The following is a 14392-nucleotide window of genomic DNA, read 5'->3' on the forward strand; positions in this document are numbered from 1 at the left end:
CATTTAGGCAATGAAGATCATGCTCTTTGCTGCAGCTACAGTAAACAGCATTAAAATCACATTTAGGCAATGAAGATTATGCTCTTTGCTGCAGCTACAGTAAACAGCATTAGCATACACAATCATGTGAGTTAGATACTCAAATTGTGGCAAGAAAATTGCCACAGTGGCTACTTTGCAAAGCCATTGATGAACCACTCCTTTTGTGAGAAAAAAGCCGCATGCTTATGAAAAGGAGTGTATGTACTATGTCTTATTAAGTAGAGCATATGGAAATTGTTAAAAATTTAGAACCATTTTAATATGATGTTAATGAGCTTCACCTATAATGCCAGTCTATTAGTTTACTTTCAAAGCTATCCATAAACTCACCGTTCCTAGCGCAAGTGGTAAGGATTTGGTGATTGGTACCCGAGGTCCCAAATTCAAATTCTAGTTGATTCATATTTCCAATTAAGTTTATTTATAAATAAAACAAATGAAGTAGATACCATACAACCTATCTCTAAAAAAAAAAAAAAAAAAAAAACTGCCCATAAAACAAAGAACACTAAAACAACACGGTAAATTATAGCAAAAAAAAGCTTTTTATGATATAAAACCTCCTTTTTGACACCTATAATGTACATACGCTATAGTGTTTCATTCAACTTTAGTTAGTGTAGGAGTTTTTTTATTAAATCAAATATTATGTGGTATAATTGGTGATTGATTGAATTATTTGATGTATGATTGATCTGCGACATGTAGGGACATGATATATCCCAACTGTTTCAATTCTGACCACCACTACAACTTAAATCATGCAGTTGCTTACCTTCCTTACAGCCTATTTAAATTTTTATTTTTTAATTTAAATATTTACAACACTAAGAAAGTTCTGCGAGAAGCTTACTTTTCGTTACTTCTGTGAAATTATTGACGTTTAAGTTGCTAGACAACCATGTCTCATTAAGTGACCTGATTAAATAGGTATAGATTTTATTTTATTTTATTTTTTTTGCCAGATTAAAATTCCAATGCTTCTGCTGCATCATGAAGCAGAAGTGAGATCTCGAGTGAGAGGTCCCAATTTGCTTCTTCTAATTCTATAAAGAAAGAAGTTAGCGGTGTCATCTGTAATATTTCTCGTCGTAACACAAGTCAAATAGCACTCTCGTCGAACAATACTAAACAGATTGCTAATTTAGTTCTAAATTAATTTCGCGTTTGAGAGAACACATTTCCCTTCATACGTTCAAAAATGACCGAAGTGAACGGTATTCAGAAGCTTTTGCATTAACGCCACAAATTCATGATAGCAACAACGTCACGTGCCAAGGTGGCCTCGCGAGTCTCTTCTCAGCCACGAGTTCCCCCCGCCACGTCACCCCCCGCGCGGGTCCCACCTCGACAACGGGGCGGGTTTGTGGGTGCGCTTTCGCACGCCCGCTTCGCGCCTCCACAGCCTCAAATTCCAAAAAGCCGCTTCTGTGGCTAAGAAAAGCGCTTCCCAAAAAGCGCGAGAGCCCCAGAGCCCACCACTATCCTTCCGCCACGTGTCACCCCCTCCCCACCTCCCTGGCCCCTTCCCAGCCCCAAGTTCGCAGGGGTCCTGGGGACCCTCCCCACTGTTTCCCCCCCTCGTAGTATTTATGACCCCGAATTTGATTCGCGACACTTTCCCTTCGCGGCAAGAACACGAGGCTGAGCAAACTCGTGGCTGTGATCGCTCGAGCTTCTCCAAGCAAGAGAGAGAGAGAGAGAGAGAGAGAGAGTTGAGGTGGAGAGTACGCGAGGTGCTCTAGGGTTTAGGTTTTGCCGAATCAGTTAGGCCACCGTCTCCTCCCTACATCCATATGAATACCCCCTGCGAAACCCTAGCCATCGACGTTCCTCGGCTCTTCGACGCCGAGTGAGAAGAGCTCGCTCCCGAAGGTGCGCTTTTTTGCCTCGGTTCAATTCCCGCTCGTTCTTGCTACTGTTGAACTGTGCTATTGTGCTGTGCGGCGCTCTATGCAGTGCGTGCGAGAAGAGAAATGAGGTGTTGTTGTCGCGTTATCGAACGATCGGTCGTGGATAAGAACGCGGCGGCTGCGCTCTCTTTCGATGATTTCGAGTTAAAAGAAGTTGAATTTGAGAGGGGACTTATTTCCTAACTTGATGAATCGCGGCGATGGAGACGTGCTCTGCCGGGGAGGACATAACCGCAAAGGTCTTCTTTGTAACCATGGTTATTAGTGTGTGATTTGGTTTGTTTTGATGTTTTTATTTGGTTTTTGTTGATAGAGGAGGAAGCCGTACACGATTACGAAGCAGCGGGAGAAGTGGACAGAGGAGGAGCACAACAAGTTTCTGAAAGCCCTGAAACTTTATGGCAGGGCGTGGCAGCGCATACAAGGTAAATTTCGAAAAGAATTTCATGTATCATATAATAAACTCTGTTTGTGCTTCGCAAGTTCTTTTTTTTGCTACAAGAATTGAAGGCATCATGTTAGAACTTGTAGATTGTAAAGAGGAGGATCAGATAAACTGACGAGAGTACTTCGCTACAGGAGAGTTAAAATATGTGATTCATTCCTAATCTTTTTTTTCGCATTATTTTATCGATAACAACTGGCATAGCTGATTCGTGGAAAAATTTACATCGATACATTGTGCATGTACAGTTTCTGCTGTCACATAAATCACGAGTTATTGTGTTTCTTAGTAAAATCCCAAAAGAACTGATATATGAGCTTTTAATCATCAAAAGGAAATTGAAAAACTTCCCGACACTTGCTGCTAGGGTTTACGTTGCGAGGGATTGTCTTGCCTTGTCTAACCTTGCAGTATCCCAGATGCAAATGACCAATTATAGTTTCCTTCCGTTTATATGGATTTAGCATGTAGGTTTATCTTAATACCTAACTATTATTCACATCTGCACACTGCCGGGTTCGTACTAACATGCTGTGGGTACGCGGTGTGCCGTGAGTTCAAAGTGTGACAAGGCGCGTGTTTGGTGGAGCTTGCCTAATCACATGTTCACGACCAGGTAGTTCACACCAAATTTTTCCATGTTAAGAGCTTATCTCTATATAACGATCTCTGAAACCCTGTTTAAGAGAAAGGTCTGCCCATATTGTGTGGTTTATAGTGGACATACTAATTAAAGAACCGGCAAAATGAAATAAGTTAACAAAGTAGTAATTTTGAGCCAAGATTTTGGCAAATCGCAGTGTGTTTCTGCCTAGTCTGTTTTAGTCAAAACTAGCGAGACTTAGCTAAGCTAAAATTTGGAATCAAGAAAAGCATATGTTTTGTTTCCCTAGCATGGTAATTCACTATGTGGAAGAGGATATAAACCTCAAAGAAGAGATTTGAAGATCTTTAACATTTGAAACACTCCTTTAGAGCTTAATTAGTCATTTTTACAAATTTATTTCATATTGCAAAATTTTCTCAACTTCTTTTACTTGATTTGTACACTGTTGCCTCCTTTTCAATGTAAGTACCATGTAGTCGTAATTGATCTTCACGTAATGGAATTCTTATTTTAAACATCACATTCTACAAGTTTGTGCTGTGTTTACGCTTACATAAGCGACCAATATTCTCTCTATGTGGCCTTTGAGCTAAAATTAAATTTGTCAGGCTGCTAACGTGTAATATAATTTATGCAAACGGGGATAAATAGAGTGTAACAAATCCATATGGATAGAGGTAATATAATATCTATGAAGAAACCCCAGGCACCAGGCCTCAGGTTTAATATATTAGGTTCTTGGATGGGTTGTTTCCAGGGTGTGTGGCCTACAGGGAAGTTTAAAAAACAAAGGACAGGGAAGTTTAAAAAACAAAGGACAAAAAAAGACTGATAGTCAAATATATTAAGAATCCTAGTGAATTACAAGATTAGAGTATTTGTACTCAACTATCAACTGTGTTTTCATATTTGTGGTGTCTAGAATTTTTGTATTGACAACAAAATATGCAAGCCTCTAAATGCAACAAAGTTTGTTGTTTTTCTTTTGATATTCCTCTCTTTTTTATTTTGTTTCTTTCATATTTTTGGTCTTCGGGAAAAATGCCGAAACCAATCTGAAATTGTTAAAATTGTTGAAATTGTCAAAAAGTGATATACACTACTCTCGGCTGAAACTGCTAGAGAAACCATACCCCACTTTGGCCCATTAATTGCTTCTTTTCTCTTTGGTTTTACCTTTAAATTGTTTAGATATATAGTTTCTTTAAAAAAAAAAAGAAAAAAGACATACATCCTCTCTATATCTTGTTTGATAGAGAATGTTTTTATCGACGATCAGTAAATTGAAATATTAGATTTTCAGGCTTCATTGTTTTATATTTGTCCTGCAGTTGCTTGCTATACTATATTGGTAACTTAGTTTTACTGTTTTGTATCTTGATGTCCACTTTACAGAACACATTGGTACAAAGACGGCTGTCCAAATCAGGAGTCATGCACAAAAGTTTTTCTCAAAGGTTAGAAAGAAATTTCCTCTTGCTTACACTGCATTTACTTCAGAGTTTGTTTACTTGTTTATACCTTGACCAAAAATATAATTTAATTTCAATTATTTCACTGTTGTTATTTGTTGTTATTTCTAGTTTACTGTTTTTTATTGTCTCACAATTAGAATAGTGAAGAACAAGTTACATGTTTGCTATCTTTGACGATTCTGAAACTATACTCATTTGTTTACTTGTTTATACCTTGACCAAAAATATAATTTAATTTCAATTATTTCACTGTTGTTATTTGTTGTTATTTCTAGTTTACTGTTTTTTATTGTCTCACAATTAGAATAGTGAAGAACAAGTTACATGTTTGCTATCTTTGACAACTGTGAATGAATTGATATCTTGATAAATCAAGTTACAAATGAGTATAGTTTCAGAATCTTATCTAGGCAGCTTAGAAGTTGGGTTTAGATCAGCTTACTCTGCAACGAGACTGATGAAACCCCATTTTAAAGTCTATCTCATAAATTAACTGAACTCAAACAAGTGGTTATATAGAGGACTTAGTTCAGCTCACCCAAAAATATTGGCTCGTGTCAAGTGCTATGCTACCCTCACTTAAACATGTTGTTTACGGCTTAAACGCAATCAGAGACTAAAAGCTGATCCTGCTGATTTGAGCCTGAGCAGCCTGAGATTTGGTTTTCGTTTTTAGACCTGGCAGAGCATACCTCCACTTTGGAAAGCAGAAAATAATGCTGCACTGTTCCAAAATATCTGTAAATGGATGAAATATTAAATTAAAGTATTTTTCCTTGAAAAACAAAATTAGTTAAACAGATTAAGAAGCAACTTTATTTCATTTACAAATTAGAGATTAATTCTTACAGAATATTGAGATGAACAGCATACTTAAGGGGCTGCTTGGTTGGACAGATTTAGTAAAGTTGGCTCTCTACACATTCTTAAATGAGTTTTATCAAATTACTCCATGCATTCTTCTCATCAAGCCATTCTTAATGAGCTCCATGAAGTTGTTGTATAACGAAACATTATGTCCTCGTTAGTAAAGATGATTTAATTGAGCTGCAGTTGGAGAAAGAAGCTCTAACAAAAGGAACTCCTGTGGGGCAAAGTCATGACATAGAAATCCCTCCTCCACGCCCCAAAAGGAAATCAACTTGCCCGTATCCTCGAAATACTGCTGCAGGTTCCCTCTCTCCACTTGAAGAAGCAAATGATGGAAAAGCATTACATTCCACTCCTCTCAGAAGTGGCAAACAGGTGCTTTGTGTTGACGTCGATACTTCTCATGAGGTAAATTTCTCCAGATTTAGACTTTTTTGTCCCTTTTTTTCTGGAATAATATTAATGCTGATACATCTTAATCATAACTAGAAGCTTCCTGCGACAGAAGCACACCAAAGGAAAAAACAGCCATCTGAAGCTGGCAGCAGCTCAGAAGTATTTCACCTTTGCCAGGTATTGAAAATATTACCTTTTGTAAACGCTTGGACTAGAAAAATATGGTTTTTTAACATTGGTTTAGTTATGATTATTCCTTCAAGTTCGATCAACATTAGATTTCAGCTGCATAGTAGCTGCATAGTTCAATTGCGACAATTTATCGTCCAAAGAATGTTTTGCGTAACAATAAAGTCCTATTAATACTGTCTAAAAAATGTGACACAACAACACCATCATTAGATTTTGCTTTGTTAGAGTTGACACTTTTGACAATGAAATTGAAATCGAGGTCAAACTTCATTGACGAGTTAACTTTGAAATTGGAGTCATACTTTGAGGATGAGTTGTGATAATTGTGACTTTAAGAGTAGGCTCAAGATTATTAGTATTCCCAAGACACGTTCTTTGAATTAAATGGGTGGAGGTTTTCTTTTAGATGTGGGTGTGTTTGGTTCCACGTAAAACTGTGGAAAAAAAAATTTCGGTGGAAAATTTTTTTTATGTCGTTTAGGGCATGTTTGTGTCAGCGAAAGTGGACTTTGGGTTGAAGTGGAGTTCGGTGAAAACTACTTCTCCACTGTTTGTTTTGTAGTTATGGAAGTGAAATTTATTAGTTCTGCTGTTTGTTTGATAGGAAGTGTATGATATAAAATTATAATTTATGTATAAATAAGAAATAATTTAATAAATAAAAATAATATACTTATATTTTTATATAATTAAAATTTAATTTAAAGCAACTAAATTTTTTTATATATATAAATTATAGTAATACAACAATAAAATTATAAAGTAAAAAAATATTAATATTTAATTAATCAATTTTTATTATATTTTAATTGTACAAATTAAATTAAAAATATTAAAACTTGACTAATCAATTTTTATCATATTTTAAATATGCCAAATGAATAAAAGAATAATTAGAACCATAATTAAATATATTTAAATATAACTACTATCTTTACCTTTAATATTATTTTAGTTTTTTTTTTTCACCTTCCTTCACCATAATTGACTTCGACCCACGATAGGCCGAAGTCAATTACGCCGTTTTAGGTTAACCGGAGTTTTGGCTGTAATTGTTTTACAGCGAACCAAACAACGGAAGTGGTCAGTTTTCACCGAAAATCACCTCCTCCCTCCCACTTCCACCCTACTTCCTTGCAAACAAACAGACCCTTAGTGTTTGGTTTGTAGGAAAAGAAAAATACTTTTCCATGACGGTTGTTTGGTTAAAAGGAAAAAAATAGATGAAAGACTATTCAATATATTTTTTTTATTGTAAATATTATTAATATATAATAATTAATATACGATATATATTATTATTATTATTATTTTTATAGATTAAATATATTTAAAATTATAAAATATATATTACATAAAATATAAGAATTATATATTTAGAAATATTAATAAATAATTATAAATTTATAAATAAAATATTATATAATTATACCTCTATATAAAAATAAAATACTATATATATATATATATATATATATATATATAGGTCGTGGCTACTATACTATTATGAGTATTGGAGACCTTGTACTCATAAGTTGTTTTCAATGGACAATGGAGCTTCCGAATCGACAATCCACTCCGTTAAATATGATCTAGACTATTTGAAACTTTTAGAAAATAAATTTCGTAAATTTTCAAAATCATAATAAAATCCGTCAAGTGGGCATAAAATGAACGGTCAAAATCAAACGACGTTCTAAAAAAGGATGATCGGATCGTTCAATTCAAGATCGGAGTTATTGATCTTTATATATGTAGTGAATAGAATTTTCTATCAAAAATTCAACAAATTTCGATTCTTTTACACCGTTAAACTAGCAAGTATCCCATACCGACCGTTAAAAATTGTCACATTTGTGACCTCTTGATCGTAAGGTAAATGATGTCGAAAAATTATAAAATTTGATTTCTAGAAGTTTTAAATGCTGTAAATAACGTTTAACGGTGTGGATCGTCGATTCGGACGCTCTATCATCGAAAACAACTTATGAGTACGAGGGCGATCGTACTCATAATAGTATAGTAGCCGGACCCTCTCTATATATATATATAGAATTAGGCTACTATACTATTTATAGTACCGGAGCTCCGGTACTATAGTCTTATTTTCGATCTTAGGGTGTTCAAATTAACGATCCACACTGTTAAATATGATCTAGGGTATATGAAGTTCTTAAGAATAAAATTTTAGTTTTTTTTTACATTGTTTATTTAGTAAATAAATTATGTCAAAATGGACGGTGGAAATTGAATAATCTTTAAAATTTGAGCATAGAACTTTTAAATTCAAGATCAAGAATGTTAACCTTAATCTAGATAGTTTAAAGTATTTTCTATCAAAATTTGAAGAAATTTAGATTCTTCTACACCGTTAAACTCCAAACTCGCCATAGTAGCCGATGAAAATTGACAATTTTGAAATGGTTTGATCATAAAGTAAACTATGTTGCAAAAGTATAAAATTTTATTTCTAAAAACTTTAAATACCCTAGATCAGTTTTAACAGTGTGGATCGTTGATTTGAACACCCTAAGATCGAAAACGAGACTATAGTATCTGAGCCCCAGTATTATAGATAGTATAGGAGACTAGCTCTATATATATATATATATATATATATAATGAGAGGGAGGTCTACAGTGGACCTCCCTTTCACGCGGTCCACGAGGCCGAAGTGGCCTAGTGGACCGCGACGAGGCCGAAGTGGTCTCGTGGATTGCGCAAAAACGTGGCCATGAGCCGCGCTTTTTCCTTCGCCCTTTTCGTTTTCCGTCGCTCGCCCGCGGAAAACGAAATGGAGGATTTTCTCCAAATATGTAAAACTAGGTTTCACCGAAATTTTTTTTTACATCCAACAAAACACTTGGAAAACATTTTTCAACTGAAAAATTGTTTTCAGCCTATTTTAACATGGAACCAAACATAGCCTAAGTGCACCAGAAAACTATAACCAGTCCCATCTCTCTCCAAACCTAATGCAACTTCCTAGGAAGAGAGTGATTGAGAGTAGATGTGCCTCATGGCATTCGGACTCGGAATTATTTGATTTGTTATTATGTGAGACAACCAATTTTTCCTAAAAGTTTAAGCTACAAGAGAGTAGTGTTTTAATATAATTATATTAATACACTCCACACAGGTTGCTCCGGGTGCTTCCATCTCCTCAGCGAACAAGAGCTCATCAAACACTTGTACTTTTAAGCACTATATTCCCCTTGTGGAAGGAGGAGATGAGAAAACCGCTCAAAGCGAAACGTCTCAGAACTTCCAAGAAAAGCAGGAACAGGTGAAGAGTGCTTCCTACACAGATGCTGATAATCATGGTCAAAACGGAGTTTACGTGAACTGGAAGGAGAAATTAACTTACAAAAAGAAGCTGGACGTGAGAGAGCAGCGAACAATTCGTGGCCCACTTCTGAACAACGATCTGCGAGGAGCTCAATGCTACTCGAAGCATGTCCCGGAGCAATTCATGAGCCGCAAGAACAATGAGAGCAGCAAGCAATCTAATTTTTCTGGTAACTATGCTCCTACGAAAACCGACGTTCAAGTTAACACATCTCAAACAAATCCTACTACCGTGCCTGAGCATAATCACAACATGAACTCTACTACGATGCCTTCTGCTGATCAACCATGTTCAGTATTTGTGCCTTTTACACAATCGGGCAGCAACCAAGATGCTTCTAGAACCTTTCTGTCGCCCTCATCTTCGAGTCTCATGGTATCTAACTTGCTGCATAATCCAGCAATTCATGCAGTAGCCAGCCTCGCAGCTTCATATTGGTCGTCGAACAACTCAAATGCCTCAAGCAGTTCAACCCTAGAAAATAATGGGGCAGTGCCAAATGCACAAGTGAACTCGTCCCCGAGCATGGTGGCAATGGCTGCCGCCACCGTGGCAGCGGCATCTGCCTGGTGGACGAGTAATGGTCTGTTGCCGCTCTTCCCTCCTGTTCAGCCTGCCTTCATTTTTCCTCCAATGCAAACTATGCCAATCTCCGCAATGGACATGACTCGAGCTCCAGAGCATAAAGAGGAAAAGAAGGATGATAGAGGTCACAAGCTTACACAGCACAATGCGGTTTCTAAAGCATTATCATCAGAGTCAGATGAAAGTAGAAGAGATGAAACATTGCGGCAAGCTGCGCTGAAATCTATGATAACTAATAAGCCTAAATCCAGACTTCACGACTCCGATAAAGCGGCGTTAAGGACTCCAATTCGCTCTTCTAATGGTTCTAACACGCCTTCAAGCGGTGATGTAGAAACTGACGGTATGAAAAGGAAACTGCAAAGGGAGGTCAAGGACAAAGATGAGCAAATACATCTTGTTAAAAATCATCTCCCTGAGGAGACGAGCAATTACCAGAATTCTAGCAAAGAAATGCTTGATGATTCACGCAAGGTCTCTGGATAAGTTTTCTATATTTCTGATTGTTCCTCATTCTTTGGTTGAAAACCTGTGTTCAACACTAATCCTCCAATATCCTCTTCCTTTTCCCAGGGTCGACCTGCCTCTCTGGAGCTGTTTACTGGCGAAAACTTGCGAAAAATTCCTTCACTGCCGCCACAGAGCGAAGATAAAGAAGCCACTGCCTTGATGGTGGACCTCATTGGGGAAGCATTTCGATTGAGTACTAAAGTTACGGCCGAACCTGAAGAGCATTCTAAAATGAACGAAATTGAACGCGTGAAGCTGAAGTCGAGTCGAAGAGCATTCAAGCCTTACAAGAGATGTTCGGTGGAAGTAGACAACCAAGCAACAACAAATGAAGATAGCTCTGACAAGAGATTACGTCTGGGGGGATAAACATTACGACGACGGTTTGCATGCGAAAATATGCATTATTTGTAGTTTGGGTTCTTCTCTACAAATAATAATTTGTGTTAGATTTTTAGAAATAATTTGCGTTATATTGTAGTTTAATTTAGTTGTTCTATCTTTGGTGCTTCCTTTCGACTGATCATAATTACAATCCTTTTTGGAGATATTGAACATAACATGATTGCTGAGGGGGGCAAACTCTTGCCTTTTAGGACTATTTGTGCACGTCGTAACGAAGTTTGCATAACCTCTTTAATCATAACAATACATCATATTGTTTTGCATTTCCTTTTTTCTCACTTTGCCTGTGTACTCCTATGACAAATTCTTTTTAAAAAAAAAAAATTAAAGAAACAAAAAAAAAAATTATTTGTTGTCAAATAAACAGCTTGAAGTATTGTAAGTAATTCATCATCTACTCCTACGCTGTTTTACGTATTAAATTTTATTATAATATATATAAAAAAAGAAAGCAATGCCAAATGGGATATTGATTTTCGAGAATAGCATAACCTCCTAACCATGGTAATGGTAATGTAACATTTCCGTTAGTTGAGAATCCATAGTGATTTCACAAATTCCTCAAGAACTTTAATCACTTTGCAACTTGCATTCAAGATAATAATCTAAAATTTTAAAACAAAAAGAATCACAAATTCTGAACAGAACGACCCTAAATGGATAAACTGAAGGCAATTTCAAAAGTTTAATTTTACTGTGCAACCCTTTAGTTTGATTAATTTGAATTAGTCAATGATATTTTCACTCCAAAATTTAAACTAATTATTTATTTTAATAATTTTATAATTATCAGAATGGTATGAAATATACTAACTTGTAAAAATAAAAAAAATTTATTTAAATTTTAAAGCAAAAATATTATTGACCAATTCAAATCAATTAAACTGAAATGTTGGATAATAAAATTAAAATGGTAGAACGTCAAAAGTCGTGTCAAAATAATTTATAATTTAAATAAATTTTATACATTTATTTTTTTTAATATTTGCATGCTAAATTTACGGTATAAAATATTATTTATTAAAAAAAAGGAAAAGAATGTTGGTTGGAGTTGCGCTGAAAATGCATTTTTTCTTGTAGCGTAAGAAAAACCCCGCGATGGACAAGAATTGCAGAAGAAGTCCTGAGACTGTCCGCAGTCCCCTCGCAAAGTCGCAGCTGCCAGCCCTCCCCTGTCAAAAAGAAATCCGACAGACATCCTTAAATTCGGGGGATGCGATCCTGCCCTCCTCGGCGAAACACAAAACAGCGAATCCAACAGCCATACATACTCCTTTGTGGGGCCCACCAACCACCGCTAATTAGCGACTGTGCTGCCAACAAAAAAAAAATATGGGTGAAAAACAATTTTCAAAGCACGATCATTTTATTCGTCATCCTTTATTATATAGGCGACATAAGTTTAAAATTACGTAAACGACGTATAAGGTAATCTCCGGACGGACCGTTTCTTTGACTGCATGATAAGGCTAACAATCTAACTCGATCTTTGACGGCATGATAAGGCTAGCAATCCAACTCGGCAATCGCAAGCTAGCTACTGCTCGAAATGAGATCAAAATGGATTGCTCGTTTAATAAATGAGTCGAATGCTAAGCTAAATTTTTCAGCTCGAAATCTTAACGGCCCGAATATGAGCTAGGGCAAGTTTGCTTATGTTCAACTCAATATAGCTCATAGTCTCGTTCATCTGTAATTCAGGTTGTAATCTTTGAAGTTGAACACGAGTTGAGGGGGTGGCAGGAGAGAATTTCCTAGCCTCGCGCGAAGCTGCCGCCGCTCCCTCTATTTCTACTTCGCCCATGGAGGGTCGGGGCAGTGGGGCGAGGCGGTGGTGGCGGCGTAGATCTAAGATGGAGGGTGAGGGAGGAGGAAGGGGTTGGAATGGAAAAGGAGGAGCTCTGATGGGGAAAGGACAAAAGAAAGAAAAAAGAGAAAAACGGGGACTGCTTCTAACGTAGCAGTCCGTTACATCTCTCCTCCATTAAATCTGACACGAATCTCAGAGCAGATCTGATGAAGGAGAACTAATGACTAGTGCAGCTACTATACTCATAAGAGTATAGTAACTGCACTCTATATCTATAATAGTCTTATGTGTTATTAGGAGTATGAATGTTTTCGTACTACTAAGCCATTTTCGATGATGGGACTTCTGAATCGACGATCAACTCCGTTAGACTTGATTTAGCATATTTAAATTACTTAGAAAATAAATTTTGTGATTCTTTGATATTATTTATTTTGTGATTAAAATGACTGAGAATCAATGGTTGAAAATAAAATTTCACAAAAAGATATAAGATAGTACTAAAATTTTTATCAGAGATATTAATCTTGTTGTAAGTAGTATATAAAAAATTTTTATTAAAATTTCATCTGATTTGAATACTTCTGTTAATTAAACTTGCAAACGGCACAAATCAACCATTAAAAATTGTTGATTGTGAAACTTTTTGATCTCTATATAAATGATATCAAAAAATCGTAAATTTTTTTTTTCTAGATAGTTCAAATATACTAGATCAAGTTTAATGGAATCGATTGTTGATTCGAAAACTCCATCATCAAAAACGGCTTAGAACCACGCCTTTATACTCCTAATAGTATACAAAACCTACTCTCTCTCTCTCTCTCTCTATATATATATATAAGCTAGGGCTACTATACTTGTATGAGTATAGGTCCCTTTATACTCATAAGATTTCGATCATTGGATAAAGGGATGTGTGGTTAGGATGATAGTGGTATCCGGCTAGGATAATAATGATTCCCTAAGGTTGAGTGGGTTGTTTGTTGAATAATATAATTTAACGGGTGTAAATGGTCAAAGAAGTAGATCTAATGACTAAAAATTTATGAGTACAAAAGGGTCTATATTTATAAAAGTATAGTAGCCGAACTCTCTCTCTATATATCTATATATATAGAGAACTAGGCTGGTATACTATAGGTAGTACGGAGGTCTTCGAGCTACTAAGTTGTTTTCGATGATACGGCTTTTAAATCAATGATTGAATTCATTAAATTTGATCTGCACTATTAAAAATATTTAGAAACTAAATTTCATAATTTTTTGATATTATTTTCAGCCATTCATTTTAAGACTAATCATTTACTAGGCAAATGAAGTCAAACAGTTATAAAATTTGATTTCTATAGTTCTAATAATTATTTAGATCATGCCTAATAGAGCCGATCGTCAAATCGGATGTCCCATCATTAAAAACAACTTACAAGCACGAAAACCTCCATACTTTCGAATGCGCAGGACTCTCTCTCTATATATATATATTACGACTTCTACTATTTGAATTTTAGTGCACCTAAAATATAAAAACACCTATATTTTGTGAATTTTATTTATTAGGTTCAAATTTTAATTTTTCAAAATTTATATTCAATTTTTTGCTCAGTAGTAAGGCCGGCAATGTAGCTTCCTGTTCGCGAGCCATTTAACTTGTTAATAAACAAGCGAATACAAAACTATATCTTTTTAGTTCGATATTTTATTAAGCCGGCTCTAGCTCGCTCGTGTTCGGCTCGTTGTCGACCGAAGAAGAGTTAGAAATTTTTGGTGGAGAAATATGTTTGCTGTGTGGG

General features: G+C 35.8%; 1 protein-coding gene across 4 annotated transcripts; it reads left to right on the forward strand.

Annotated features, from left to right (window-relative positions):
* On the forward strand, positions 1651-11035 carry LOC109714145 (protein LHY-like). Of its 4 annotated transcripts, XM_020238597.1 has the most exons (8): positions 1651-1917; positions 2002-2194; positions 2269-2380; positions 4403-4464; positions 5516-5760; positions 5842-5925; positions 9080-10348; positions 10448-11035. In XM_020238597.1, the coding sequence occupies exons 2-8, from the start codon at positions 2143-2145 to the stop codon at positions 10751-10753; spliced, it is 2130 nt and encodes a 709-aa protein (XP_020094186.1). In that variant the 5' UTR covers positions 1651-1917; positions 2002-2142; the 3' UTR covers positions 10754-11035. The 4 variants fall into 4 exon arrangements, with proteins under 4 accessions (XP_020094186.1, XP_020094185.1, XP_020094187.1 ...); XM_020238596.1 differs by having other exon boundaries at positions 1651-2194; XM_020238598.1 differs by having other exon boundaries at positions 1651-2194; positions 5845-5925.

Source organism: Ananas comosus, linkage group 8 (genome assembly GCF_001540865.1).
Source record: "Ananas comosus cultivar F153 linkage group 8, ASM154086v1, whole genome shotgun sequence".
Lineage (NCBI taxonomy): Eukaryota > Viridiplantae > Streptophyta > Magnoliopsida > Poales > Bromeliaceae > Ananas > Ananas comosus.